The following is a 25,028-nucleotide window of genomic DNA, read 5'->3' as shown; positions in this document are numbered from 1 at the left end:
ACCCTACCCCAACCCTTCTTATCCTTTCCGATGGTGTTCAAGTGGTCCGCATAGACTATTACGGCCATTACCTATCCCTTCCCCCGGCTTTGGACTGACTTGCGCTCTCATTGCCCCACCAAACGCTGCAAAATGAAAATGAAAATGAAAATGAAATTTAGAGAAATCCTCATGAAAATTACCTTAACTCTTTCCAATACTTCGAAATTCCGAGGAAATTAAAAAGCTCCTTGAACCATACTACCCACATGTCAGGAAAAAATGCATTTCAAGCAAACAACAACGATTCCAATCAACAGTGTGGGGATGGAAATCCGCTTTTCCCCGTCCGCTGCTACCAAGGAGCAGCAATGGAAATTCAATTCGGCACGTACGGGAAAAGAAGATTAAGCATACACACATATATCGAACTCAATCAACATCACCGGGTCATGCGAATCTAGCGCTGGTTGGCCCAATCCAGAAGGATGGTCCGATCGGAAAACGTGATACATGATTGTGTTTTCACCTCTGGGATGAAAGAAACCGCTGAGCTGTGGGTTTGTTTCTGGGACGGTACAGAAATAAATCAGGTTTGGACAGACGGGATGCAGATGAGATGCTGGAACGAGTCGTGCTGAGGTCACTGAAATTTTCTTAATGATAATTCTAAGCGAGATATTTTTGGATTCCGGATAATATATCTTGGGATTCTGAATCATTTTGTAAAGATTGGATTCGAGGTATTGATTAAAAGTCATGTAAGATTGACTCTGAAATCGATGTAAGATGTCCAAAATGGAATAAATGATTTACTTGGATTTTTCCCAGTCCAAATAATCATTACGACAAAGAGCACACAATCCGGCATTCGTCGGAAAGGTCTTTCTCAAGAATATTATAGAGCTCATTTTAACAAATGTGATCTAAATAATATTGTAGCTTAAGAAAAAGTAAGACTAATGTTCGATGTCCGTATGACATAAGAACATTTCCAGAAATCTGGAGGAAATTTCCTGAATCCCACTCAATGCCAAAAGTGGGATCATAGTACCAAACTTTGCCGCATCTATGCTAATTGCATGATTTTCGGAGGTTCATCTCACGCTAAGGACGTCTGTCCTGTGAAGGAAGATACCAAAAAGTTTGTATGTGCAAATTGCGGTGGCAACCATAAGTGTAACTTTTTTCGTCATTTGAAACCAAAGTTTTTGAAACTATAGGTGTTTTTGTTGAAACACAGCTTGGTAAATATACCTTCATAGCTGCCTATTTGCCTTTTCAATGCACTAGGCAGCAAGTTAATTTGCTTTAAAATGACTTGCACAAATTGACTCGCTATAAGTCAAAAATTGTCATTGGTGACTTTAATGCAAAACATAATAATTCGCAAAGCGATTCCAATGGCAAAATTTGTTGAGTACTCTTCAGGATATTTTGCAATTCAATACCCTGATAGCCCTACTTGTTGTTCCTCTTCTAAAAATCCTTCTACGATTGATTTGGTCTTAATCGACTCTAGTGCACCTTCGTAGCCAACTTGTTACTCATGCTGATTTTGATTCTAATCATGTCGGCCCTGTTACATATCGAATATCCCACTTGTTTTATTTTGATCCCTTAAACGTTGATTCCTAAGCACGGTAAGCATAACTCCGCATCACACCATGAACTAGGGGTCAAAGGAGACCCTTTACCACTAGAAACAGGCATTCCGAAATGTTAACTATTAGTCAATTGAAACAACATTTAGAAGACAAGAATGATTACTTGTCCTTTTATACTTAGACCGCAATTTTTCACATTGATATTCAAATTGCTTCCCTATGGCTCATTCGCTTTGTTTGAGTCGTTCGCCCTATTAATTTTTCACCTCCATCAAGAAAGTTTCCTCTCTCTGAAAAAATCATCAAACAATTCCCAGTGGACGTATCATTTATTCATTTCTGTCGTCCGCTCATTGTTTCAAAAAAGATAAAAAACGGGAACCAACATTCAGGAAACTCGAAAGAACCTCCACTAGAGCATAGGGCATCCATACTGTCCAGAAAGGTCGGCCACTTTTCACCTCACCTTATCGAATAAATACACACGCCATTATTACGTGGGTCGTTGCCAGCGACGACAATCGACCCTCCCCCCAACCCAACCCCCCTGGAGACAACGATGCATATATAAATAGCCCCACAATCAACATAATGGAAATATCAATTTACACTTGGCTGGAATATTGAATCGTCATCGTCGTCGAATTTCCCATTCCACATCGTTTCGTACCCACTGCTCGTGGCGATATCTTCCTTCCACCACGGTTGCACCCAGGTCACCTCTCTACCATCCTCACGCTATGCCACGTGGTCGACGGCGAGCGAGAAAAACAATGTTGTTTGCCATATTGCCACAGGACACTATCTAGGATAATGGCTGATGCCCGAGTCGTGCAGACCGGGATAGCATACGTGTAGGTATAGCCAGAGAGTTATCTTAAGTCCATCCGTACACATATGCCAGCGCCGTCGATGCAGTGTTATACACTGAAGCCTCCATTTACGTAATGGGTCGGGGGTACGTAAATGAACATTTTCGGAATTATAACGTAAATATACGTGTGTTACGTAAATGAAATTCTGATTCTCGAAATTCAGTTCGAATAAAATTTTGTAGATCAGTATCAAATAGATCAGTATTTGGATTATGATCCGAATAACGCGATCGAACCATATTCGGAGCGTGTAACAGTTCATGAACCATTACAACTCGTGGCACATCGCAATCAGAGAGCCCTATGAATGTAAACATTCACTCTCTCTCGTTTGGTACGTGGCGCGAGAGCGTTCAAGAGCAGTAAGTACAACAGACTACAACAGTATCGAGCCATTCGGGTGATTTATGTTTTGCATAAAATTGTTGTACGATTGCAGTTAAATTTTCCAAAGCCTGAAATATACATGATACTTGAATGACATAGCTTGTGAAAAACTAAGTCAGCTATATACTAAATTGCCTAAGGGTCTTAGGTGAGTCACGATCTTCATTGGAAATAGACCTCCAGATCTACAAGTGCAACTAGTAATTTCTTGAAGATCTGAAAACAACAATTTTAGGCCATATAGGCGCATTAAAATATTCAGTTAGATTTTGATCTCAACGTCCATTTATATGTAACCATATGTCCATATGTAACATATGAACTCATTTGAGTTCAAGCCTTCAGATCTACAAGAGTAACAAGTGAGCTTCCGAAGGATTATGCACGAAGTTGACATCCATACGGACTTGTTTTATTAATATTCTTTCAAGATTTTAGCTCAATGACTGTTTAAGATTACTCAAGAGCTACTTGGAATCAGGGTTGGGAAAAAACTTGAAATTCACTCTACAGTAGCCATCACAAACGGAAGCCTTGAAAATAGAAAAACACCCGTTGCTATGAGCAACCCAAAATTACTGTAGAAAAATGATCTATTTCCCGCTGCATTTCCCGCATTTAGAGCCTTCAATGACACTAATGATTTAGAAAATTAATGCACCCAACATAGGCTACTTGATGAGATTCACTTTTTGAACTACTGTACTGGGAGAGCCACGTGATTTTCGCGAAATTCAAGCCTACTACTATTACCATTCCCAGCACTGCTTGGAATATACAGGTCATCAGATCTAAGAGCGTAACGATACAGTAAATTTCGAACAAGGATAACATATATATCAGAACCAGATAGTGTTTTGAGTTGAAAACTTGATCGATCAAGTTCTCAGTATGAACGGTCTGTTTGAGCTATTGAAATTTTGAGATATGAATTCGCTTCATCTTCACCTTAAGTTCAATCAAGCTTTGAACTCAATGAATGTTTAGAGTTATCCAATAACTATTTAGTACAGATCGAAGAGCATAATCATGTGATCTCTAGAAGGTTTTGAACAACCCTTCTATCCATAAACGTATTGCATGAGGAAATTCGAAAGATCTTTAGATAAGCATGTAGATTAGAAGGTTCATGGGTGTTTTTTATAATCGTTAACAATCATTGAACTTAAATCTTGATAGGATATAAAACTGGCCCGCTCAACCTTTTCGAACCGCGGGCCAAATCGTAGAAACAATTTTGTGTCGCGGGCCACATTTTTAAACGCACAAATATTGGCATGATGTTTGAAAAAAGTCAGTAAACGAAGTTCTTATAATCTGACAAAAATCAGTGAATGAAATAAATTTTATTTGAATTTGAAATTTTACTTTAGAATCCCTTTCAAAATTATATAATGATCTTGTCCATAATATTTTGAAGAATCTAGCCCAAAGATTTAGGATCTTGTGAGTATAATATCCATGATTTTATAAAAATCATACTCCGAATCCTGTCAAGACCTGACCTAGTATTATTTGCATATCCCAAAATGTACTAAAATCCTGATCAAGCTTTTATAAAAATCTTGGTCAGAATAATCAGAATTTTAACAATAATCGTGCCTAGGATTCCTTCCAAATCTCACTCAATAATCATCTCGATATGTAACCTTCAAATCTATCAGAATGCTAAAAGCATTTAAAAATAAATTCGATTAAGGTTCTGCCAAATCTTACAAGCCGTTACATCATGCGCAGGATTTACAAAAAAATACGTATTGAATTTATTGAAAATTTTGGCTAGAAGTCTATAGAATTCGGGTACAAGTTCTGCAATAATCTTGCCATTGTTATCCATGAAAGTCGTATCCAGATTTCTTTAAAAATCTTATTCAAGATTTTGAGAAAAGCTTTTTTTATAATTCTACCATGGATTCTGCGTCACAGTTGTTGGTAAAATTTATTTCCTGGATTCTGAAAGATCTATAAATCAGTGCAATTATGTACGTCAATCATAAAACTGAGTACTAAGATGATTGAAAAACAATTAAAATAATAACCAAGCTTAAATATTTGGTTGATACTAAATTAAAAATTGAATATTCTTGGTAAGCTCTAGATTCGGGTTGATAGAATGGCCAACAGGCCAAAAATGAAAAGAATCTTTCAACCCTCCACGGGCCGCACAAAATTAAGTCGCAGGCCGGATGTGTCCAGCGGGCCGTACGTTGGGGAGCCCTGATAAAGGAATAACATGTCAAATCAGTTAGTCACAGAACTATACCAGCTTTGATTCGGAGTAAATTTTTCACATATTTTCGGTATGATAGGATGAGTGTTTTCCATAGATAAATCGCTCATTTTGACCAAAAATGGCGTATAAGTTTCTAAATGCTATTTATTTCATAAATACTAGAAGTTGGTTGAACCATTTGGACTACGTAAAAACATAAATTATGAGAAATATCATGAAAAAATAAAAAATGAACTTTAAACTACACGGAACCTCACTTTTCATTAATTTTAAATATTATATCTTGATAAGAGAACAATGAGTTTCCCACCACTTACTTATGGTTCGTGTTAGACCGATGGACTGATTAAAATGGCCTATTTTACCGTTCAATAACTTTTTGCATTAAACTTAAAATATCTCAAAAATGGCCATTTCTAGAGAAGTAATGAGGAATATCATTATGATTCAGAATATCTTCAATCCATTAACGCCCAGTGAGATCAGAAGTCTCGAACGCCCATTGATCTTCTATTTTAAGATCAGTTGCTTTAAGTCGCAGTTTGACAAATTTATCTGTTTTTTTTTACAAATTGGAGGGATGGTATCTTTGGCAAAATTGTGAAAGAGCACAAGAACAGTCCAATGGCAGTTTTTTCATTCAGATTTCTTTTACTAGTTTGCGTTGGAAGCATAGAATATTTCATTTTTTTTTGTGCTGATATGTCTGATTCTGGGATATCAGTGTGAATTTTGGGATTCCAGTATGGATCCTGAGATTACAGTGTGTGTGGATCTTGAGATTCCAGTGTCAAATCTAAGATTACATTGTGGATCCTGTGATTCTCTTGGATCCAAGTGTGGATCTTGAGATTACATTGTGGATCCTTTGATTTCAGTGTGTATCCTGGATTTCAATGAGAATTCTGGGATTCCAATGTTGATCCTGGAATTTCAGTGTAAGTTCTGACATTCCAGTATGGATTCTGAAATTCCAGTGTGAATTCTGGAATTACAATATGGATTTTGAGATTTCAGTGTGGATCTTAATATTATTCCAGTGTGGATCCTGGGATTCCAGTGCAAATCCTTGGATTCCAACGTAGTATCTTTTGTGGATCCTATGATTGTGGATCCTGGGGTTAAAGTGTGGATTTTGGGTTTACAGTGTGGCTCTTGGGATTGCAGTGTGGATTCTGGAAAGCCAGTGTGAATCCTATGATTCTGGTGAGAATCCTTGTATTCCAGTGTGAATCCTATGATTCTGGTGGGTATGGATCTTCAGATTCCGACGTGAATTGTAGTGCGGATCTTGATATTCCAGTGTAGATCCTAAGATTATTCCTGTGTAAATCCTGGGATTTCAGAGTGGATCCTGATATTCCAATGTGAATCGTTGGATTTCAGCGTAGATCCGGTGATTTCTATGCAGATTTTGGGATTTCAGTGTGGATCTTAAGAATTTAATGTGGACCTTGGAATTCCAGTGTTGATTATGGATAGCCAGTGGGCGTTCTGGATAGCCAGTGTGGATTCTGGAATGCTAGTGTAAATCTTGTGATTCCACTGTAGACCTGTGGATTCCAGTGTTGATCTTGTAATTCCAATGGGATCGATCCTTGGATTGTGTGATTTTCTTGTGGATCCTGTGGATCCTGTGGATTGTGTGATTTCCTTGTGGATCCTGGGATTCCACTTTTGTCCTTGGGATTCATTATAGATCCTTGGATTCCAGTTTGGATCTACTGATTATATCCTGGGATTCCAGTGTCGATCCTACGGTTGCAGTATGGATCCAGGAATTCCAATTTTGGGATTCTAGTTTTAATCCTGGGAAAACTGAATCCTGAGATTTTCTTGATCCTGAGATTCAATGCGGATTTTAGGACTAAAATGAGAATCCTGGGATTCAGTGTGAATTCTTGTATTCCAGTGTGAATTCTGGGATTCCAGTGGGTATTTTGGAATTACAGTGTGAATCTAGGGTTTCCGTTGTAGATTATGGAAAGTCACTGTGGATTCTGGGATTGCAGAGTGGATGCTGTGATTTCTTTGTGGGTCCTGATATTCCTGTTTGGATTTTATGATTCCTTGTTGATCCTGGAATTCCACTGTGAATTTTGGGATTCCAGTGTGGAATTATGGATTACAATTTGGTTTCTGGAAAGCAGCCAGTATGGATGCTGAGATTTAAGTGTGAACTCTGTGATTTCCTTGTGGATCCTGGTATTTCACTGTGAATTCTTAGATTCCACTGTGGTTCCTGGGATACCAGTGTGAATACTGTAATTCCAGTATGGATCTTTGTGTTCAAGTACAAATCCTGAGATTCCAGTATGTATCCTGGATTTCAGGTTAGGATCCTGGGAGTGTATCGTCGATCTTGGGTTTTTACTGTGTATCCTCGTATTCAAGATCCTGAGATTACGGTGTAGATCCTGAGATTCCAATAAAGATCCTGAGATCAGCGTGGATCTTGGGATTATAAAAAAAAAGTCTGCATCATGAAACTTTGAGCATCTGTTTTTTATGGTGGTCAAAATAAAAAAAAACACATTAAAATCATGGTTTTACTGTAATTTGAAATTTTAGTTTTACAGTTAACTTTCTCTTACTCGATATTCCGTATCTCGATATCGAGTTATAGAACCATAGTAAAAGTTGGTTTTCATGGCTAACTCGATGGTCCCTAGGATCGCAGTTGCACTGGTTTTGTATTCTGTAACTCGATACATCCCTAACTCGATGATCCCTTCAATATCGAGTTAGGGAGAGTTGACTGTATTTTTAATCTTTCATGACACAAAACGATTTTCAGTGTGTATTTTTTCACGTAGTTCGAATGATGACCTGTAACCCTTAACAAACAGATATAATACTCAAATTATTTTCATCGTACAGCGAAATAGCGCCCAATTTTAGTATTTAGTAGTTGGTTAACGGCTCAATCGTGGCGCTTGCATCGCCTTTGTTCGTTTGAAATTTGCACACAACCGCCACATAGTTCCCGGTTGATTGAACACTATTTTTAGCAGTGGGCGTAAATGTTTGTGTGACTATGTTTTTGACATTTACACGGATAGATCAGACTACCGAAAAGTGAAGTTCTTTAAACCTAAGTTTTGGAAAACTGCATTTAGTTTCTACCCAAACTTGTCAAACTTTGTCAAACAAAAACTACGTGCTGAAAGGATATCCCACGGAAAAGCCGAATTGAGTCAAAAGAAGTCAAAGTTAGGTTGATTTGTGGCTCCGTGTACGCACTACCGCCACCTTTAGAAGAGTGCATGGTGACGTCAAGAAAAACTCTCCTTCTCTGTCCCTCTTTAATCACGCTCAATTGACTGTCCTGCTCTTTGACATTCACTGCTGAAATTGTTTAGATTTTTTTTATATGGAGTTGGCATTCGCTATTGGAATTGTTGACATTTTTTTATATGGAGTTATGTCAAGCGTGCAACGATTTATACTTCCAGGTTGGGCAAACACAATCTTTTACGCATTGTGCGTAAATGTTTTAAATAGATAACAGTTCTGGCTGTTACGTCTGTTTCTCTGTCTGTAACTCGTTCATAGAAAAATTTTCTCTAGAAATAATAATCTCAAAGATAAAATGGCGATCTAGCCGAGGGTTCAAAGTCAAGTTTATAAATATAAATAATAACAATAGTTTTGAAGGTAGAATTATTCAGACAAACCGCTTGCACAAACTTCTAATCCATTTTCGGAAATTATTTCTTGAGTCAAAATGGCCGCTTTACATATTAATATGGAATATATGGAATATAATTATGAAAAACGCTCATACTATCGCACCGAACGCATGAGTAAATTTACATCCCAATCTAAGATTATCGGGCACGACTTTTCGACTCATTTTGGATTAAATTTATCTTTGAACCTGCTTGTGTGTAACCAGATGTATACCTTATTCTCTAACGTCAGATAGGTAACTGATTACGATTGTAGATTTTAAGGGCAATGTAAAGATAAATTATTGGATAACTTGAGTATGAAATTAATGCTTGAGTTTGAAAATAACCTCATCCATAAACCTACAAGAGGTCGTTGGCTACACTTGTAAATAAGAAGAAGTGTGCTCGAAGGAGCTTCTGAATAAGCATAAGCAATGTTTGAATCAAAACGTGATAGATTATGTTTATTTAGACCAGCTTGAGTAAGACCCTTATTCAATAACCTTTGAGAGATTGCTGGTTACAACTGTTGTAGATCGAAGTCCTGTTCTCAATACATTTCTTGGTTAATCTTACTCAGTCGTTGGACTGAAATATGAAAATGACACTTCATTATGACTGTTTGGGAATGATTCTTTCTCGTTAACCTTTAAAAGATGATCAGTTAAGATTGTAAATTTGAAGACCTCAAAAGAAGCTTAATAAGATCAACCTGAAAGCGTATTTGAAACTGGCACCTGGTTCATCGTGATTGTATGTGTCCTCTCGAATGTAAACTCGTTTATTTATCTTCAAGACATTGCTGATTATGTCTAGTCATCCGAAGTCCTGTACTCAACAGAGTTCATGGACAGCCCATGGACACAAAACTAAATATATTATGGAGGTTTGAGTCTGCATGAGTACGATCCTTATTCATAAACTTCAGAACGATCTCTAGTTACTCCTATAGTTTCAAAGTAGTTTTTGGATAACCGCAAACAATTGTTGAACTCAAAACTTGATAGAAAACATTTTATTGAGCCCGTTTGGGTTTTCTAATAATTTGTTAACGTCAGAAAGGTCAAAATTTGGTTGAAATTCAAACCACCAGAAAATAACTTTTGAGCATCGAAAGATTATGAGCTTGGTTGATAAGCATTGTTATAAATATAAAATTTAAATTCTGCGGCAAATTAGGCAAATAAATTTCCATACAAGATGGCGAACTTGCATGCAAATTGGCTGAAATAGTCAAATTTTGTATTTAACAACAACCAATAACTCAAAACCTAAAGGTGCTATTATATTTTTGAAAACGGAAATGGATTCAGCCACCCTTATTTAAGTAGGTAAATAGCGGTATTTTGGTGCTTGAGACAAAAACGTGTTCCACAATGTCATAGTTGTTCGATTCTGCGTAAGTATGAATTGTAATGATTAAGCCCTAGACGATCGCTAGTTACATTTATATAACTAAATACCTTTTACTCTTAGTTCGTGAGTTCAAGAAAACATTTTACATAATAATGAAGGATATAATAACCTACCTTTGAGATGTTCCTTTGGTTTAGCAAATTTTATCACGTAAATAAAATTATGTGAATAGAATTTACGTAAATAGAAGCTACATAAATAGATGTGTCAGTGAACTAGGTACCAACCGCAGGGGACTTGGAGGTGGCAAAACTTGGCACACGTCGTCGTCCGGATTTTTTTCAACGCGTCCAGCTCAACTTATCCGGAGCATTAGCTCTTGTGGTCAGGCAACCGACTTCGCCGTAGTCCTCGTCGGTCTCCGTTCGGATGAAGAGGGATTTGCACTTTCAATTTAATTTACGTTGAAATATGAGAGCATTAATCTGTCGTGTATGACGCGGGTGGAAAACCAGAAGGAGCTAACAAGGGACGATGAGTGCATTATGAAGGATTATGGTCTAATAATTCATTAGAGATAATAGACAGTGGCAGGCAGGCAGTCAAAGATGCTGTGTATGATATGAGGCAAAGGATGAGACGAACACACGTGTGAGAATCAAGCATACCTAGGTGTAGTGTTGCTGTTTGAAGTCAACAGAAAGATACAGTTTTATATGCTTATTTCGGGAATAAATTAGGGTGTGACTTTTGCTTTTTTCTTTTTTTTTATTGTTTCTTTTTTTAATTCTTTTATTAGTATCATTCCAAACATTCCATTCATTTCTTATATCTAGGATTTCTGTGTTAGAATTAAATTAGGTTTTTTAATTTTACAATCATTCCAAAAAAACACTGTCGAATGCTTTTGCTATGCCTATAAGAGCAAGACTTGTAGAATAGCCTTCAGATTTGTTAAAACGAATAGAATTTGTTACACGTAAACATTGATGAGTGATCGAATGTCAATGTCGGAATGCGAACTGTTCATTGGTAAAATTTTTTTTTTGTTCATATGGACATCATTTTGTTCTAAATGATCTTTTCAAAAATTTTACTGATGAGAGCTAATTGGACAGTAGCTAGTGACTTCTGCAGGATTTTTGTCCGGTTTTAAAAATGATACAACTTTGGCATTTTTCCATTTGTCAGGAAAATATTCGAACTGAAAAGATTTATAAATATATCAACCAAGAATAAGCTACTTTCTGGAAGTTTATTTATTAGGATGTCGAAAAACTTTTTAATAATAGTTCTCACTTCTTCCAAAACAGTTTCCCAGGAATTTTCAAAAATGTCCTGAGTAAATTGATTTTCCATCGGAGCTTTTTTGCAATCAGTTCAAATTTTTGTATTTTATTTTTGCCTCTCTCCTCCATAGCACTACCATCCTGGTTGATTACTTGGGGTGATATTATAAAGTAAACCATATTGGAGATGTGATAGTTTTCCCTACCCTAAATACGTAAACATCAAAGTTACACATTTAGGTAACGACAAGTTCTCAATTTGCTTTGAAACGCTGTTCGCCGTCTCAGCTACTTACCTACGTTGACAAAGTATCGTCTTAATATCGTGTAAGATGCTTCACTTCTAAATGGGATCAAGATTTGATATTAAATCATCATATACGCTGCAATATCGACGAGTGCGTCATTATCCCGTTGGAAACAGTGTGCCACTTGAGAAGTGCCATATTGATACAAAACACTCCATCCAACATCCAATTAGCATTTAAAGCCTTACCCACCCAATGAAGTGAACAGGGCAAGGCGGAAATTGCTATTAAATTAAATTCCTTCTCGGCACACACTCACACATGCAACTCACATACCATCCTCGTGCAGAACGATACAAACCCCATAAAGCAGGGCTTCCCAAACTGTACGTTGTAGCATGTTTTCAAGTTCACCGTGAGATGTTTCATCACTGCTTCAAATCGTTGAATACATGTTTTAATAGATCATTAAAATAACCAAAACGGCCGCTGTGAAAAGCATAGATAGCGCCACCGTAGCTTTGTGTATTTGGCAGAACAACAATGCTGTCACAATGTTAAATCCCTATACAGTGGCGCCTTTGTTTTGATGCGGTGAGCACCGAAAAAGTTACCTTTAATGATCCATTCAGATTAACTTTGACGATCAATCTATTTTGAGTCTTTTTTCAAAAGTTTAAAAATATGTTTTGGGAATAAAACAAAATATCGTATGGGATTGAATTCGCCTTGCAAATCTATTTGAATCCGTTCACTTTATACAAGATTCTTACTGTTTGTATAAAGTGTACGCATTTTGAGTTTGTACCTGTTTTGGTCCGCAACTGCATTCAATCATTGGTATAAAAAACTGTCGTAAGAATTCGAAAATCTCTGAAAATTTATAAGGATGCCACAACTTCAAAAAGTTTGGGAACCACCGCCACAAAGGATCGAATCCCGATCCCGCTTCAATGCACCGTATCCAATATCGATAAACTACACATATGTGAATGGCTAGTAGCTTCGCTAGCGCAACTTGCAATCACAGCATAATTCAGACTTTGTCCATTCACCTGCTGCACGCCTTCGCAACACAAAGTCAGCAGCATCAGCATCAAAAGCATCGTTATTAATTTGTTTCCCTATTCGGCAAACAGTGCCCGCCGTGATAATGAATTACCTCCGCTGCTGGTTGAAGGACCTTTATTAAAAGTTATACGTAGCATAGAACGTGTTCTCATAGTACACAGGCAACAATCTTGAGAACAGTACCTAGGTACTTGATTGCCGTTACTTCTTCGGACTTGCTGGTTTACAATGTTCCAGCATCTTAAGCATACAGAAAGGAAAATTGGTATGCGTAACTAGAAGGCTTCACATGAGGGCCGAGGGTCAAGATAAACGAGTAAAGTAGAACACGTGTACAGTAATTATAAGCCAGCAAATGCTACGGCCACTTGCTGGATGAGGGTCCGGAGAGTAATAGGATGCACCAAACGGAATTAAGTTCTACAGTTAGAATGAAGTTACAAAACGGGTTGGCAGGGTTGCCAACTGTTTACATTGTTGATATGAATTCTGTTCCGCACTTGTTGAACACAAAGTTCTTTTATATATTGATAATCAATATATATAGAATTGCATCTGTTTGAAGTAACGATTAATGATTTATGACCTTCTTTCCATATTTAAAGTTGTTTAAGTTGATATGTTTGCAAATCTCAAACCACGTGGAAAGCAATTGCAAAATACCACGATTCAAACCATTTTAAAAAGTTTGTGTGGAAAAAATATTATTAAGGTTTAAGAATCTCAAGAAATGGTCCACATACATAGCTCAAAAACAAACCTCTAGTTAGAAATTGCATGCCATACATATTGCTTGATTGAAATGATCAACGGTTGCTAAAAGTATATTCTTATTAATTGTAATATGAAGTGAAGTTGATAACTTTTAAGTGATTCTCTTCTATAATGTCTAATAGAATACATACATGATTTATGTCACTGAACCTCAATGAAGACTCAAAACTCTTTCGATTGGTTGTTGAGTCGGTAAATTTTGGCATTGAATATTGTGAATTACTTATTAGCAGGGATTGAATCCTGAGAAAATTGAGAGAATCTCTCACGTATCGCTCACTGTAACTATCATAACATGCTGCACATTATGAAAGACTGTTTATCGTATACTGCTACAACTTTGATCAGTTTGGGGGGAGAGTAGTGCATGATAAAACCCCTCTAAACATGCTCCAAGCCTGGGGGACACTATTGCTATTGGAAGTTCGAGGATTGTTTATCGTGCCAGTAAAGAAAAACACCTATCCCCAACGGTAAACAAGCGAGAATAATGGATTTTATCATCGCTCTCTCTTTGGGGCTCTCGCTCGCTGCTTCCATTGATCAGACTTGTTACACCTTGCGATACAATAACGATCGTGGACCGCAACAGATGGGATGTTTTTCTTTGCTTGCTTTGATCGTGCTTCATACTCAAATGAGAGCGAATTCTGCAATGCCTGCTTATTAGCATTAGCATTAGCATTAAGCAATTCGCACAAATTCGTGGGTGGTACAGTCCTAAACCGTTGTATGAGGGTTGGCTCCTCCCCGTCCGTTACCAAAATCAATGATTTGGGACTAACCCTTAACTCTTAGACAAGATTGACGCATCCTCCAACAGTTGAGAGTTGTCCTGGCCACGTCCTTGCGAATGCTGAGGAATGGGAAGGAATGATTAATTGAACACCTACTTAAGAAAGATGCAGAGAACTCTGACCTATCATAGGTGTTACGGGATATTGTGGAATTTTAATAGGATGGGAAAGGCCATAGGATACGTTTGGCAGACGTTCTGGCACCTATGAATAATATTTTGGCATTGGTTCATATTGGAACAAACTCACTGATTCTGCATTTGCAACCTCTCTGCAATTCGACGTTCAATCGACCGTCCAAATAAAATTTCTACACTCAGGGTGGTGTAAACAGCTTTGGTCACCGGCAAAACACTGTACGCGTGAATGGAAAAATTAAATGCGGAAAAATAACAAAACCGCATGCTTGGGCTTCCGCATTGCACTCCCTGAATATTGTGAACTAGTGGTCCCGGCAAACTTCGTCTTGCCATCAAGTAGGCTGTTGCAAAACGTCATGTAATCCCCCATACAAAATGGCACCTGAGTCTTCTCCCGTTTTCCCGATTATTCCGGAGATTTTCCCAAACTTTTTCCTTGCACGAACACGTCGCATCCCTTGTCGAGTGCAACAATGAAAAACTTACATCAATCTGTTGATCCGTTCCCAAGTTATTTCGTGACATACACACATCACTCCATTTTTATTTATATATAGATATAGATTACTTATTATTCCAAATTAAGCGCCTAAATGTTGGCAGTAGAGATGGGCGAAACGGCTTATTTTAGTGAACGGATCTGATCCGAATCGCTCATTTTAGTGAATCGGATCTTTAGAACGGTTCAGTTGCTCAGCGACTTCGTAAGAAAGAGCGAACGGAAAAAGAGAGCGATTCACTCCCTGTTGCGCGCCATGCTTACCGTCGTACCATTCGTTATCTCATTCTTTGTTCATTCCTCCCCAGGAATTCACGAGTGGGCACTTTTTCTCTTATTTTTCATCTAAGCTAAGATCAGTCTACCCAATTATGGGTAAAGTTCACCCATAATCGATGAAAAGTACACACACACACACTCATTTTATGGGTAAAGTGGGCTTTACCCATAAATAGGTAAACTCCCAGGTATATGATTATGAGCAAAATTATTGGAAAAGTACCAAAATATGAGTACTTCATTTTACTTTTCTTTGTGGATTTTCAATAATTATGTTGACAGAATAAAATATTTGAAATTGTTACAATCATACAAATACAACACAATTATCTGGTTAACATTAGAATATTAGAATAATCTGGTTAATCATATAAACTGAAGTAAAATTACATATATTCTGGACACACGTACACCATTCTTCAAGAACGCAGGTTCTTCCAAGTTCTTTTATGGGCCGTTATGTTGCACATGATGCTGCTGTTGGTTGCAAAAGGCTGCTCCAGTTGGGTGACAGTTGGGTTGAACTGCAGGTTGGACAGATTGTAGAATTTGGCAAAAGTTCGACGATCCAGCATATATCACTAATGTAAACTGAAACAAATAACAATTCAATAGTAGTAATCCTTGTTTGTATATTTCTGTTTTCGCTATGTGAATAAACATATCTACTTACCTTAAACTTATTCACTTCAATAGCTTAATAGTTTTTGAAGAAAGATTTTTAAATACAGCAATTGGATATCGTCACGCCGGTTTTTGTTGATGTTTTATTTTTCATCCAAATATGAGTAAATAATAGTACCCATATTTGGGTAAAGCTACTCTACTCATAATATGAGTGAACTTTACCAATATTTATTGGTAAATTATACCCATATTATGGGTTTAATATGAAAAACTCATAAATGGGTAAATCAATTACCTATTTATGGATATCTTAATAACGTGTATGTAAAAGGGGGCACATTAGTTGTTTGGCTATGCGGAGCTGGAACAAACGCTATAATAAATTATAGGGGGAAAGAATCGTTTCTTTCTCTTTCCGGGTCATTTTTTGTCTGATCCGAAGAACCGACTCTCGCTAGAAAAGAGCCATGGATCACTCGTTCTTCTGAGTGATACGGATCTTTTGGACGACTCCAATTCTTTTTGCCCATCTCTAGTTGGCAGTATACTTTAACCCCTCTATCAACAGCTTCATTATTTCTTCATAAATTTATATATTCATATCGTGATAACTTTTAGTTTTTTCAACAGTCTTGCACCAGTTTTATACAGGTTCTCAGAAACTCTTTTAATTTCGGAATCTGTGACAATCAGCCATCTCTTTTGAAAAATATTCCGATGTTTCTTGGGGGATCAACACTTCTCATATATAATTTCCTTATCCGTCATTTTGTTTTCAGTCAATTTATCAGAAAAACAGGATAACTTTGATAGTTTTATAAGAGAAAATCTGGTGGTCTCGAAGTTTTCAAAAATAAACAAAAACAATCTGTCTTGAAACGATCACAGTTGCCGGTTTTTGCAGTGCAACCAGACAAATGTGACACTTTAATTCGTTCGCTCACTTGAAATTGCGCATACTGTGCAAGATTGAGCGAAGCACATTCGGCACAATTTCAAGTTAGCCAAGTTTCCCACTCCCTGTGGCACGTAGTTTTCCACATGAGTTTGCTTGTAAAAGTCAAGTGAACATTTTTTGACAGAAATAAAAATATTTGATTACACTCAAAATGTATTTCACTTAAAAAACTATGGAAAACAATAATTATTTGACCCTTTTCCATGTAAATTGCAATTCAAAGCTAGCACATGTAGATTTATCAGCATAAATTTACTTATAGAAGTCAAGTGAACATGGTTGAGTACTTTTTAATTATGATTCGTGGTATATGGCTAACCAGCCAAACTTCCGAGCAACTACCGAAAAACTAAACATTGCATATACTTTGAAATTGGATTAGATGTACAAATTAATGTGAAATTGCGATTGATTTGCAAATTTCACATCAATTTGTCCATGTAATCCAATTGGAAAGTACCGTAATCCATGGGGCCGGAATGAAAATTCAGCGCAATGGAATGCATGGTTTGAAATTAACAACAATTGGTCAAAAGTTTATTATTGATAAACCTACATGTCATCACAGATAATTCGATTTATGCATTGGTTATTTATTTTACGACGTTGGTAGAATAACGAATTCTATTAAATAATCCGAATTATCTAGTATTTCGATGGTTTTTTAAATTAACTTAATATTATTTATTCTAATTCATATTGGCTGGAAAATCTAGCTTTAGAGAATTCATTGTTCTTTTGACGTCTGATGATTCTTAGAAAAAAAAACCTCTTCAACAAGTTATTGTATTAATCAACGTTGTGAACATAATGAATTTTCGACTTCATTATTCTTTGAAAATGTCTTCCCTCTTCGTAATGAACTACTGATTTTCATCCGATGGAAGCATTTGGAGAGATTTCTCGGGATATTTTTGTAATGTTCCGGGTCATGAAGATAATTTTGAGAAATATTTTGATCAAAAACAACTAAACAAGGAAATTGTGCTTATTCTGTATATCAGGTAAGGTAAGACAAGCTGGCTGATGTAGCAAAAATCGCTTGCTTGCTACTATTTGAGATTAGCTCGTCTTGACTAATCAACAATAAGCACAATGCATCGTCAAAAACGCAAGAGGATGATCAATATATTGGAAGAGAGTATGGTTCATTATTGTTTTCGTCTTTGTTGACGAGATTTTTAGTCCTGAGCTCGTTCATCTCGGGACCAACGGCTTTACTTCCCTTTCGTCTGCTGACTCTCGATGATAATCGAACTAAACTTAACATTATGTTTCCATAATATTTAGATTCGACCAAATTCCAGTCGACGAAATGTCGGTTCAGAACTGTTATATGATTTTATTGCAATCAAACGTTTTCGCCCAAATGCCCATTCGACCAAACGTTCTTTTGAACAAATGCCATTCGACAAAATGTCTTTCGATCAAATATGATAGATTATTCTTCTTCAGTCCTTTGATAACTTTTTGAGAAGCATTCCTGGTGAAATTTGCACCGAAAAGTTTAGTATTTCGACAAAAATAATAGACGATTTCAATGGTTTTCTAACAGAAATCTTTTAGAAAATTTGGAATGCACGAAATGCAAAAATGGAACTTTAGACGGAAATTCCTATAGATTTTTGGTGAAACTACATGAAAAACGCTTCTTAAGCAATTTCAAGCAAAAATACTAAAAGAAATAAAGAAATCCAAATGAAATTTTGAGTCAGATGTTGAAGGTGGTGAGACTTTGTTATAAATTAAATAGAAATTCAAAGCAATACGAAACTTAAGATGAAATTCTTAAAAATGTTTATGGTATGACACCATATATGACCTCTCTATATGGTCGGTGTTCGGACATACTGGACCAAGTAGTTTTGAATGCTTCCAGGAAAAATGTACCCTAAGAATTCGAAATATCAAAATATTTGCATTATTTTCTGTAATAACAAAGCATCGGAAAAATCAGAATTGATGGAGTTTTTTACGTATCTTCAGAACTCCAAAATATCATCTAATCCGGTCTGTCTGAACACTGACCATATGATCTTAAAGGATTTTCAGCAAATTTCATTGCCAAATTTACGGTAAATTACACGAAGGAATTAAATCCTTACTGTGAGATCTATTTATGGAGAAAACTTTTGCAGTATCCAAAGAAGCTTTCCAGGGCAAATTTTCTAACTGATTTACTGGAGTAATTCTTGCTGCACAATTAGTATGTATTCTTTCTCTCTTACGTATTCGAATTCTCTGAGCAGAAATTATAAAGTAAATAGTAGATTAGAGTTTTTTGTACCTTATAATTCCACACTAGTTGCTTGTCTTTTACGCGTCTCTCGACTACCACTTGTAGTCTTTTTTACTGTCAGTAACTCAAACGGATCATTTCATCTCGCTGAATATGTTCTACGATAGCTTGGTAGTAGTATTGAATTATTTTTGCCTACTTATTCTATAATAAAAAAAGAAAAAAATAAAATAATGCAGGATTTGAAAAAAAACAAAGATTTCTTGCAGTTTATGTGAACTTTATGTCCGCACTATTTGTATTTCTTGACTGTACCATTAGAGCATGCTTGTCCTTTTATAATGTAAAGTTACAGTCTATGTAGTTAAATGACAGAAGACATGTGGGTAAAATGGTGCTAAATAGAAATAAACTGAAAATCTTCAAAGGTGCCCACTTTTAAGAACACTATCCCGAGAAAAAACAGTTTGAAAGGGTATAAAATTCAGAAATTTCACTTCAGTTCAGAATCTAACTAAATTGAGTCATTCTACTCACAAAGCCCGTATTTGTGTCACAGCTCATTAATGAACCAATTTCATTCTAAATTGCATGGCAACTCTTTCTTGACCAAGCATATGATCCACACGTAGCTACATCTTGAAATCATCAAAAAGCTCAACCGGAGATAGTCCTGCTGCTTCATTTCACCGAACCCACCCTTATCCTGAACCGAATCTTTAAATCCATCACACGTTCCCTTCTGTGGCTACGTACCTACACCGAAACGTGTACAATACAGCAAGAAGTGAACACATACGCCCCCCATTTCGCCTAGGCCAAGAGAAACTTTAATGAAACTTTACTGCATAATGTGGAAATTTTCTCTGCTTCATCTCGTTTCGTTATAATTTAATTAATTACGCTCTCGTTCTCGGTTTCTGCTGAACGTTGTGCAGAAGCAGCTCCGAGGGTCCTGTTTCCTGTCGTTGGTTCCCATCTCTCTGTGCCTCTGCACTTCGATCCGGTCCCGGTGAGGCAAGCAAACGGCTGCTCCTACCTAGAGGTGTCATATGACAAGGACGGAATGCAATACACCCACTCGTCTCATATCTCGCACAAACTCTGGACTTGCAGGCTGACTAGCTATCCTATCCTTCCATGGGCTTGGTCAGGATTTTCACCGGGGGGCAAGCGGCCTTAGCTCTCTAATATCAATAAATAGTCTCAACATATAGATATAATTATAGGGGGCTGTCCATATTTCACAAGGTAATCTTAGTAGTTTAAGATGGAATTGCTCAAAAAGATCGAAAAGAAAAAAATGGTGTAAATTGTGCAAAAAATTCAGTAAGTAGAATGTCATCAAGAATCTCAAAAGTAAATTGAAAAAATAAGGTTTTCTGGAGAGAACCTTGAAGGAGTTTATGGAGTTATTCATGAATCCCAGAAAATTTGTTTGAGGTAATTTTCAAAAAAATATCTTCAGAAGTCACTAACAATATTGAAAGAAAAAAAAACTCGAATTTTACAACGGGACAACGTAAAATTCTCTGAATGGTTTCTGGGAAGACCTTTGACAGAAGTCTAATTTTAAGTTGGACTTCAAGAATTATCCAAAAAGTTTATCATGACGCAATTTTATCCTGAATATGGATCCAACATAATCTTCGTTTTATTTTGATTTTTTCGTCGCCCACGGATGGCTTCGTCCATGTATCCTACCCTACCCTACCACCATACATAGTTGACTAATGCCTTGCACATTCTTCTCCGTTTCAGGTCCGGGGCAACAAGCACAGTCTCATAATCCGGAATGTGACTCGTTCCGATCTCGGCAACTACACCTGCCAAGCCTCCAACAGCCTGGGCAAGGACCGGGGCACCCTGAACCTGAGCGGTCTGCCGACGGTTTGCTACTTTGATTCGGTATGTGGTTTTAATTAAAATTTAATGCGCTCTCGTGTGCGGCGGTCTCTTCGTCATCATCGTGAGTCGTATCTATCTTGTCGAATATCATGTTATTTTTTTATGTTCCATGCTTGTGGCGCGTTATCGATAGTTTTTTTTAACGGTTTACTAACTTTCCATCTATGCAGCCAACGCTGAGCAGCTACCGGGACCAGTACAACATCTCCTGGACGGTGCAAAGCTACTCGCCTATCGAGGAGTACCGTCTGTTCTATCGGTTGCAGTCCGCCTCGAAGAACCACTTGCTCCACGGGACCATCCACGACAAACCACTGGACAACCACATCTACTCGCATTCCGGCTATGGGTTGCACAGTGGCAGTGGATACAACCCTGGTGGCCATCACGGCAGCGAACAGTGGGAGAACGTCGTCATTCCGGAGATGTTGGCCAACTACCATGGGATGCGCGGGGGCGGCATGTACTACAACAGTCCATACAGCTACCAGCCCGGAATACGGCACCGGACGAGCTTCCAGCTGAAGAACCTCCAACCGGGAAGCAATTACGAGGCGCGCGTCCAGGCACGGAACGAACACGGCTGGAATCGGCTGTCGAGCATATTCCATTTCTCCACCCGATCGGAAGGTGAGTTTTTTTGCCAATGATGTGATTTTAGAGACGACGTTGAAAAATTTTAACGGTTTTTTTCAATTCGTTAACTTGTAAGACTCAAACACCAAATAGGCTTCGCGGAGCCGATTTGTATTGAATTTATTCGAAAATAAGAGATTTAATCAAATCAGCACCAATGTGTACATGGTATACCTATTCAAAATTTAGTTTCTTATTAACTATAACAAAAAACCTATACAAAAATAAGTCACGGGGCAAGATGAATCAGGGCCATTTTTGAGCGCAAAATACATGTTTTGATGACATGAACAATTTTGTCGAATGATCAGCATGGGCAGCTCTTTGCCCATTAATTATTATATTTTTTTACGTTTCGCGTAAAAAAATAAAAATAAGCTGTTTTTTATGCGATACATTCTATATAGTTAAGCGGAAATTGATACAGGGCAAGATGAGTTATCTTTAGTTTTGATCGTATTTACAAAGTATTTCAATGCCTTTAACATCAAATGCTATAGTTGAACATTTACTATACAGTTTATACAATTGTTGATAATATTAAAAAATTTCACTTACTTGCACATCGTCTAAAACCACATTTTTTGAACCGGCAAAACACCAGTCGTATCTGGACTAATACATAAAATAAATACAGTAAGGGCTAGAAATACTTATAGACCTAGGAATACAAACATAAACCACCCTTCCCAGCATAACCAAGATCAAACCACATAACAGTCATGAAACAGTACGCCGAAGTAGTGAAACATAAATTTAGCGACGTGATGTGTAAAACAATAATTAGACAATTTAACGTTGGATTTAAACACATAATGACAAAAAACAGAACACTATTATCCTAAGAAGAAGGCAAAATACATTGCGCCGAAACGTCGGAAAATAGAAAATCCCTGTTTTCCTTTGATTCCTTGAGACTGGATGCCAAACCAAAGCGAAGAAAACTATAAACAGTCGATAAATCAAGCTAACACCAAGATGGCCACGAATCCACATCAAACCTTTTATCAAACAATAGACCAACACTTCGGTAGACCTGTTACAACTAAAATGAAAGAATATGCTTCCTGCAACAAGAAATTGGCCCACATGAACAGCCGGAAGGATTTCCTGATTGAATGCAGGAGGTCTGGCCTTTTCCCATCCCACATCACCAACACATTCCGGTGTGTATATAGCCTATTAGAAGACAGAAGTCCTTTTTTGCAAAAACTAAACAATGCGTTGCAAGGATTCAAAAGGTCAGTCCTGAACATCGAGATCCGACAGACCTTCAGCAACATTCGCAGACTTCAACAAGAACTGCAAGCTATCAAAAGTTTCATCACGAACAACACCGATTCGCAAACCTACACCTCGTTCCTTTTCACTCAGGAACTTGCCTACAACCGCATACATGGCCAGAAACAGGTGCAGACATCGAAAAAGTTAAACAAACTGAAAGCAAAGGCACTTTTCAAGAACCAAGTACAGTCACCAAGCTTGAATAGCAAGGCGATTTTAAACACCACAAGCAAAACGATTCCGCCAGAAGCCGAGGTACTCCTTAGCTTGAGCCCCAGTTTTGCACTCCCATTTCACAACTTCAACCAACATCCATTATATCACCTGCTCGCCGAAACCGAAATGATCCTCAAAATTGAGCCGAACAAGACCATCCAAGACCGAACTCGATGCAATATAACCAATGTTATACAAAACCATGTCAACAAAATATCCAATGAGAGGAACAGCGACCCACAAACTAAATTCCTTACACAAGCATGCATCACAACTACAAAATTTTTAAAAGATTACGAAAGTAAAATGCAGGAACTACTTAACGACGACACAACATATCATCGTATTAGGAATGATCCCACAAACAAATATCAAACCGCTAACAACAACATCGTTGAACGTTTACGAAAACTGAAACTGATCGACTACCGCACCGCCGTCACCCTAAAAACCGCCACCGCCACCACCCCCCGGATATATGGACTCCCGAAAGCGCATAAACCAAATCTTCCATTACGACCCGTCGTCCCTGGTATGACGAGCCCCAGCTACGAACTATCCAAGTATGTATGCAAAATTTTGCAAGCTTCGTTGGATACCAAATACAACAACAGAGACTCATACAGTTTCTGTCAATAGGCCTTTTCATGTGACAGATCCGTCTATGCATTTGTTTACATCGGTGGAAGACCGGTGCTAACACGAGCCTGTCATTTTCATAGAAGAACTGTCAAAGTGCTTCCCGATCAGCTGATTTGAGACGTCATGTGAATAGGCCTATACATCAACACCGTTACTATTCCCCCTGGATATGTAATTGTGTCTTTCGATGTAGTATCTTTGTTTACTAATATTCCAAAACAACTGGTACTACACGATATAATACAAATCTGGGATACCATCAAACCACACACAGAGATCAATCTCGATCTTTTTCTAGAGATTGTATCTACTACATAGCAACTACCCATCTGTAACGATATGTCCACGAAGCGTAAATACGATTAAAGATCTTTACACACGCATCAAGGATCCGATACCTCTGGATCACCACCACAATGTGATCTATCGGATACAATGTGGAGACTGTGAGAAATGCTACATCGCATGACCGGTAATCTACTCAAAACGAGATTATCGGGCCATCGTAGCAATCTCAATCAGCTGGAGAGTCTATTGGCTTCGGGTTCTACGTATACAGATGAACCAGTGAGAGCACTGAAGGAAAAAACTGCTCTCCTAGCCCACTGCATCGAACACGAACACAGATTCAACTATGAGACGACAAAAATAGTTGATCAAACATACAAGAAAAATATTCTACCGGTATTGGAAATGATACACATCAGCAACGACAGTAATACAATAAACAAACGCACAGACACAGACGGCTTAAACACAACACTATCTGGACTAATACATAAAATAAATACAGTAAGGGCTAGAAATACTTATAGACCTAGGAATACAAACATAAACCACCCTTCCCAGCATAACCAAGATCAAACCACATAGCAGTCATGAAACAGTACGCCGAAGTAGTGAAACATAAATTTAGCGACGTGATGTGTAAAACAATAATTAGACAATTTAACGTTGGATTTAAACACATAATGCAAAAAACAGAACACTATTATCCTAAGAAGAAGGCAAAATACATTGCGCCGAAACGTCGGAAAATAGAAAATCCCTGTTTTCCTTTGATTCCTTGAGGTTGTTGATATTTTCACTTCAATTGACCTCCGTATCAACCCGAATTCTCCTATTTATACTCGTCCGTGCGTGATAAAATATCAATCAATTTTCTTTTTGTTTCGGTAAAAGGCACGGTGTTCCTTTTACCACTCCTGTTCATTTTGCCACCACTTCCTCTATGTTTATGGACACACTGACTATCCAGCAGAAGATTAGAACCAGAGTGGATTTAGATAAGAGTGCCGTCAATGTCAAAA

General features: G+C 37.5%; 1 protein-coding gene across 1 annotated transcript in view; it reads left to right on the top strand.

The window, feature by feature from the left end:
* Positions 1–25,028, top strand: part of LOC5566851 (lachesin) — a 601,395-nt gene that overhangs the window by 566,288 nt on the left and 10,079 nt on the right. The window contains exons 6-7 of the mRNA XM_021848912.1: positions 20,794–20,940; positions 21,111–21,570. Coding sequence (XP_021704604.1) covers positions 20,794–20,940; positions 21,111–21,570 — 607 coding nt within the window. The remainder of the gene's footprint in view (positions 1–20,793; positions 20,941–21,110; positions 21,571–25,028) is intronic.

The sequence above is a fragment of the Aedes aegypti genome, chromosome 3, assembly GCF_002204515.2.
Source record: "Aedes aegypti strain LVP_AGWG chromosome 3, AaegL5.0 Primary Assembly, whole genome shotgun sequence".
Taxonomy (NCBI): Eukaryota; Metazoa; Arthropoda; class Insecta; order Diptera; family Culicidae; genus Aedes; species Aedes aegypti.
Note: the sequence above shows the minus strand (reverse complement) of the source record. Positions and strands in the feature narration are given on the sequence as shown.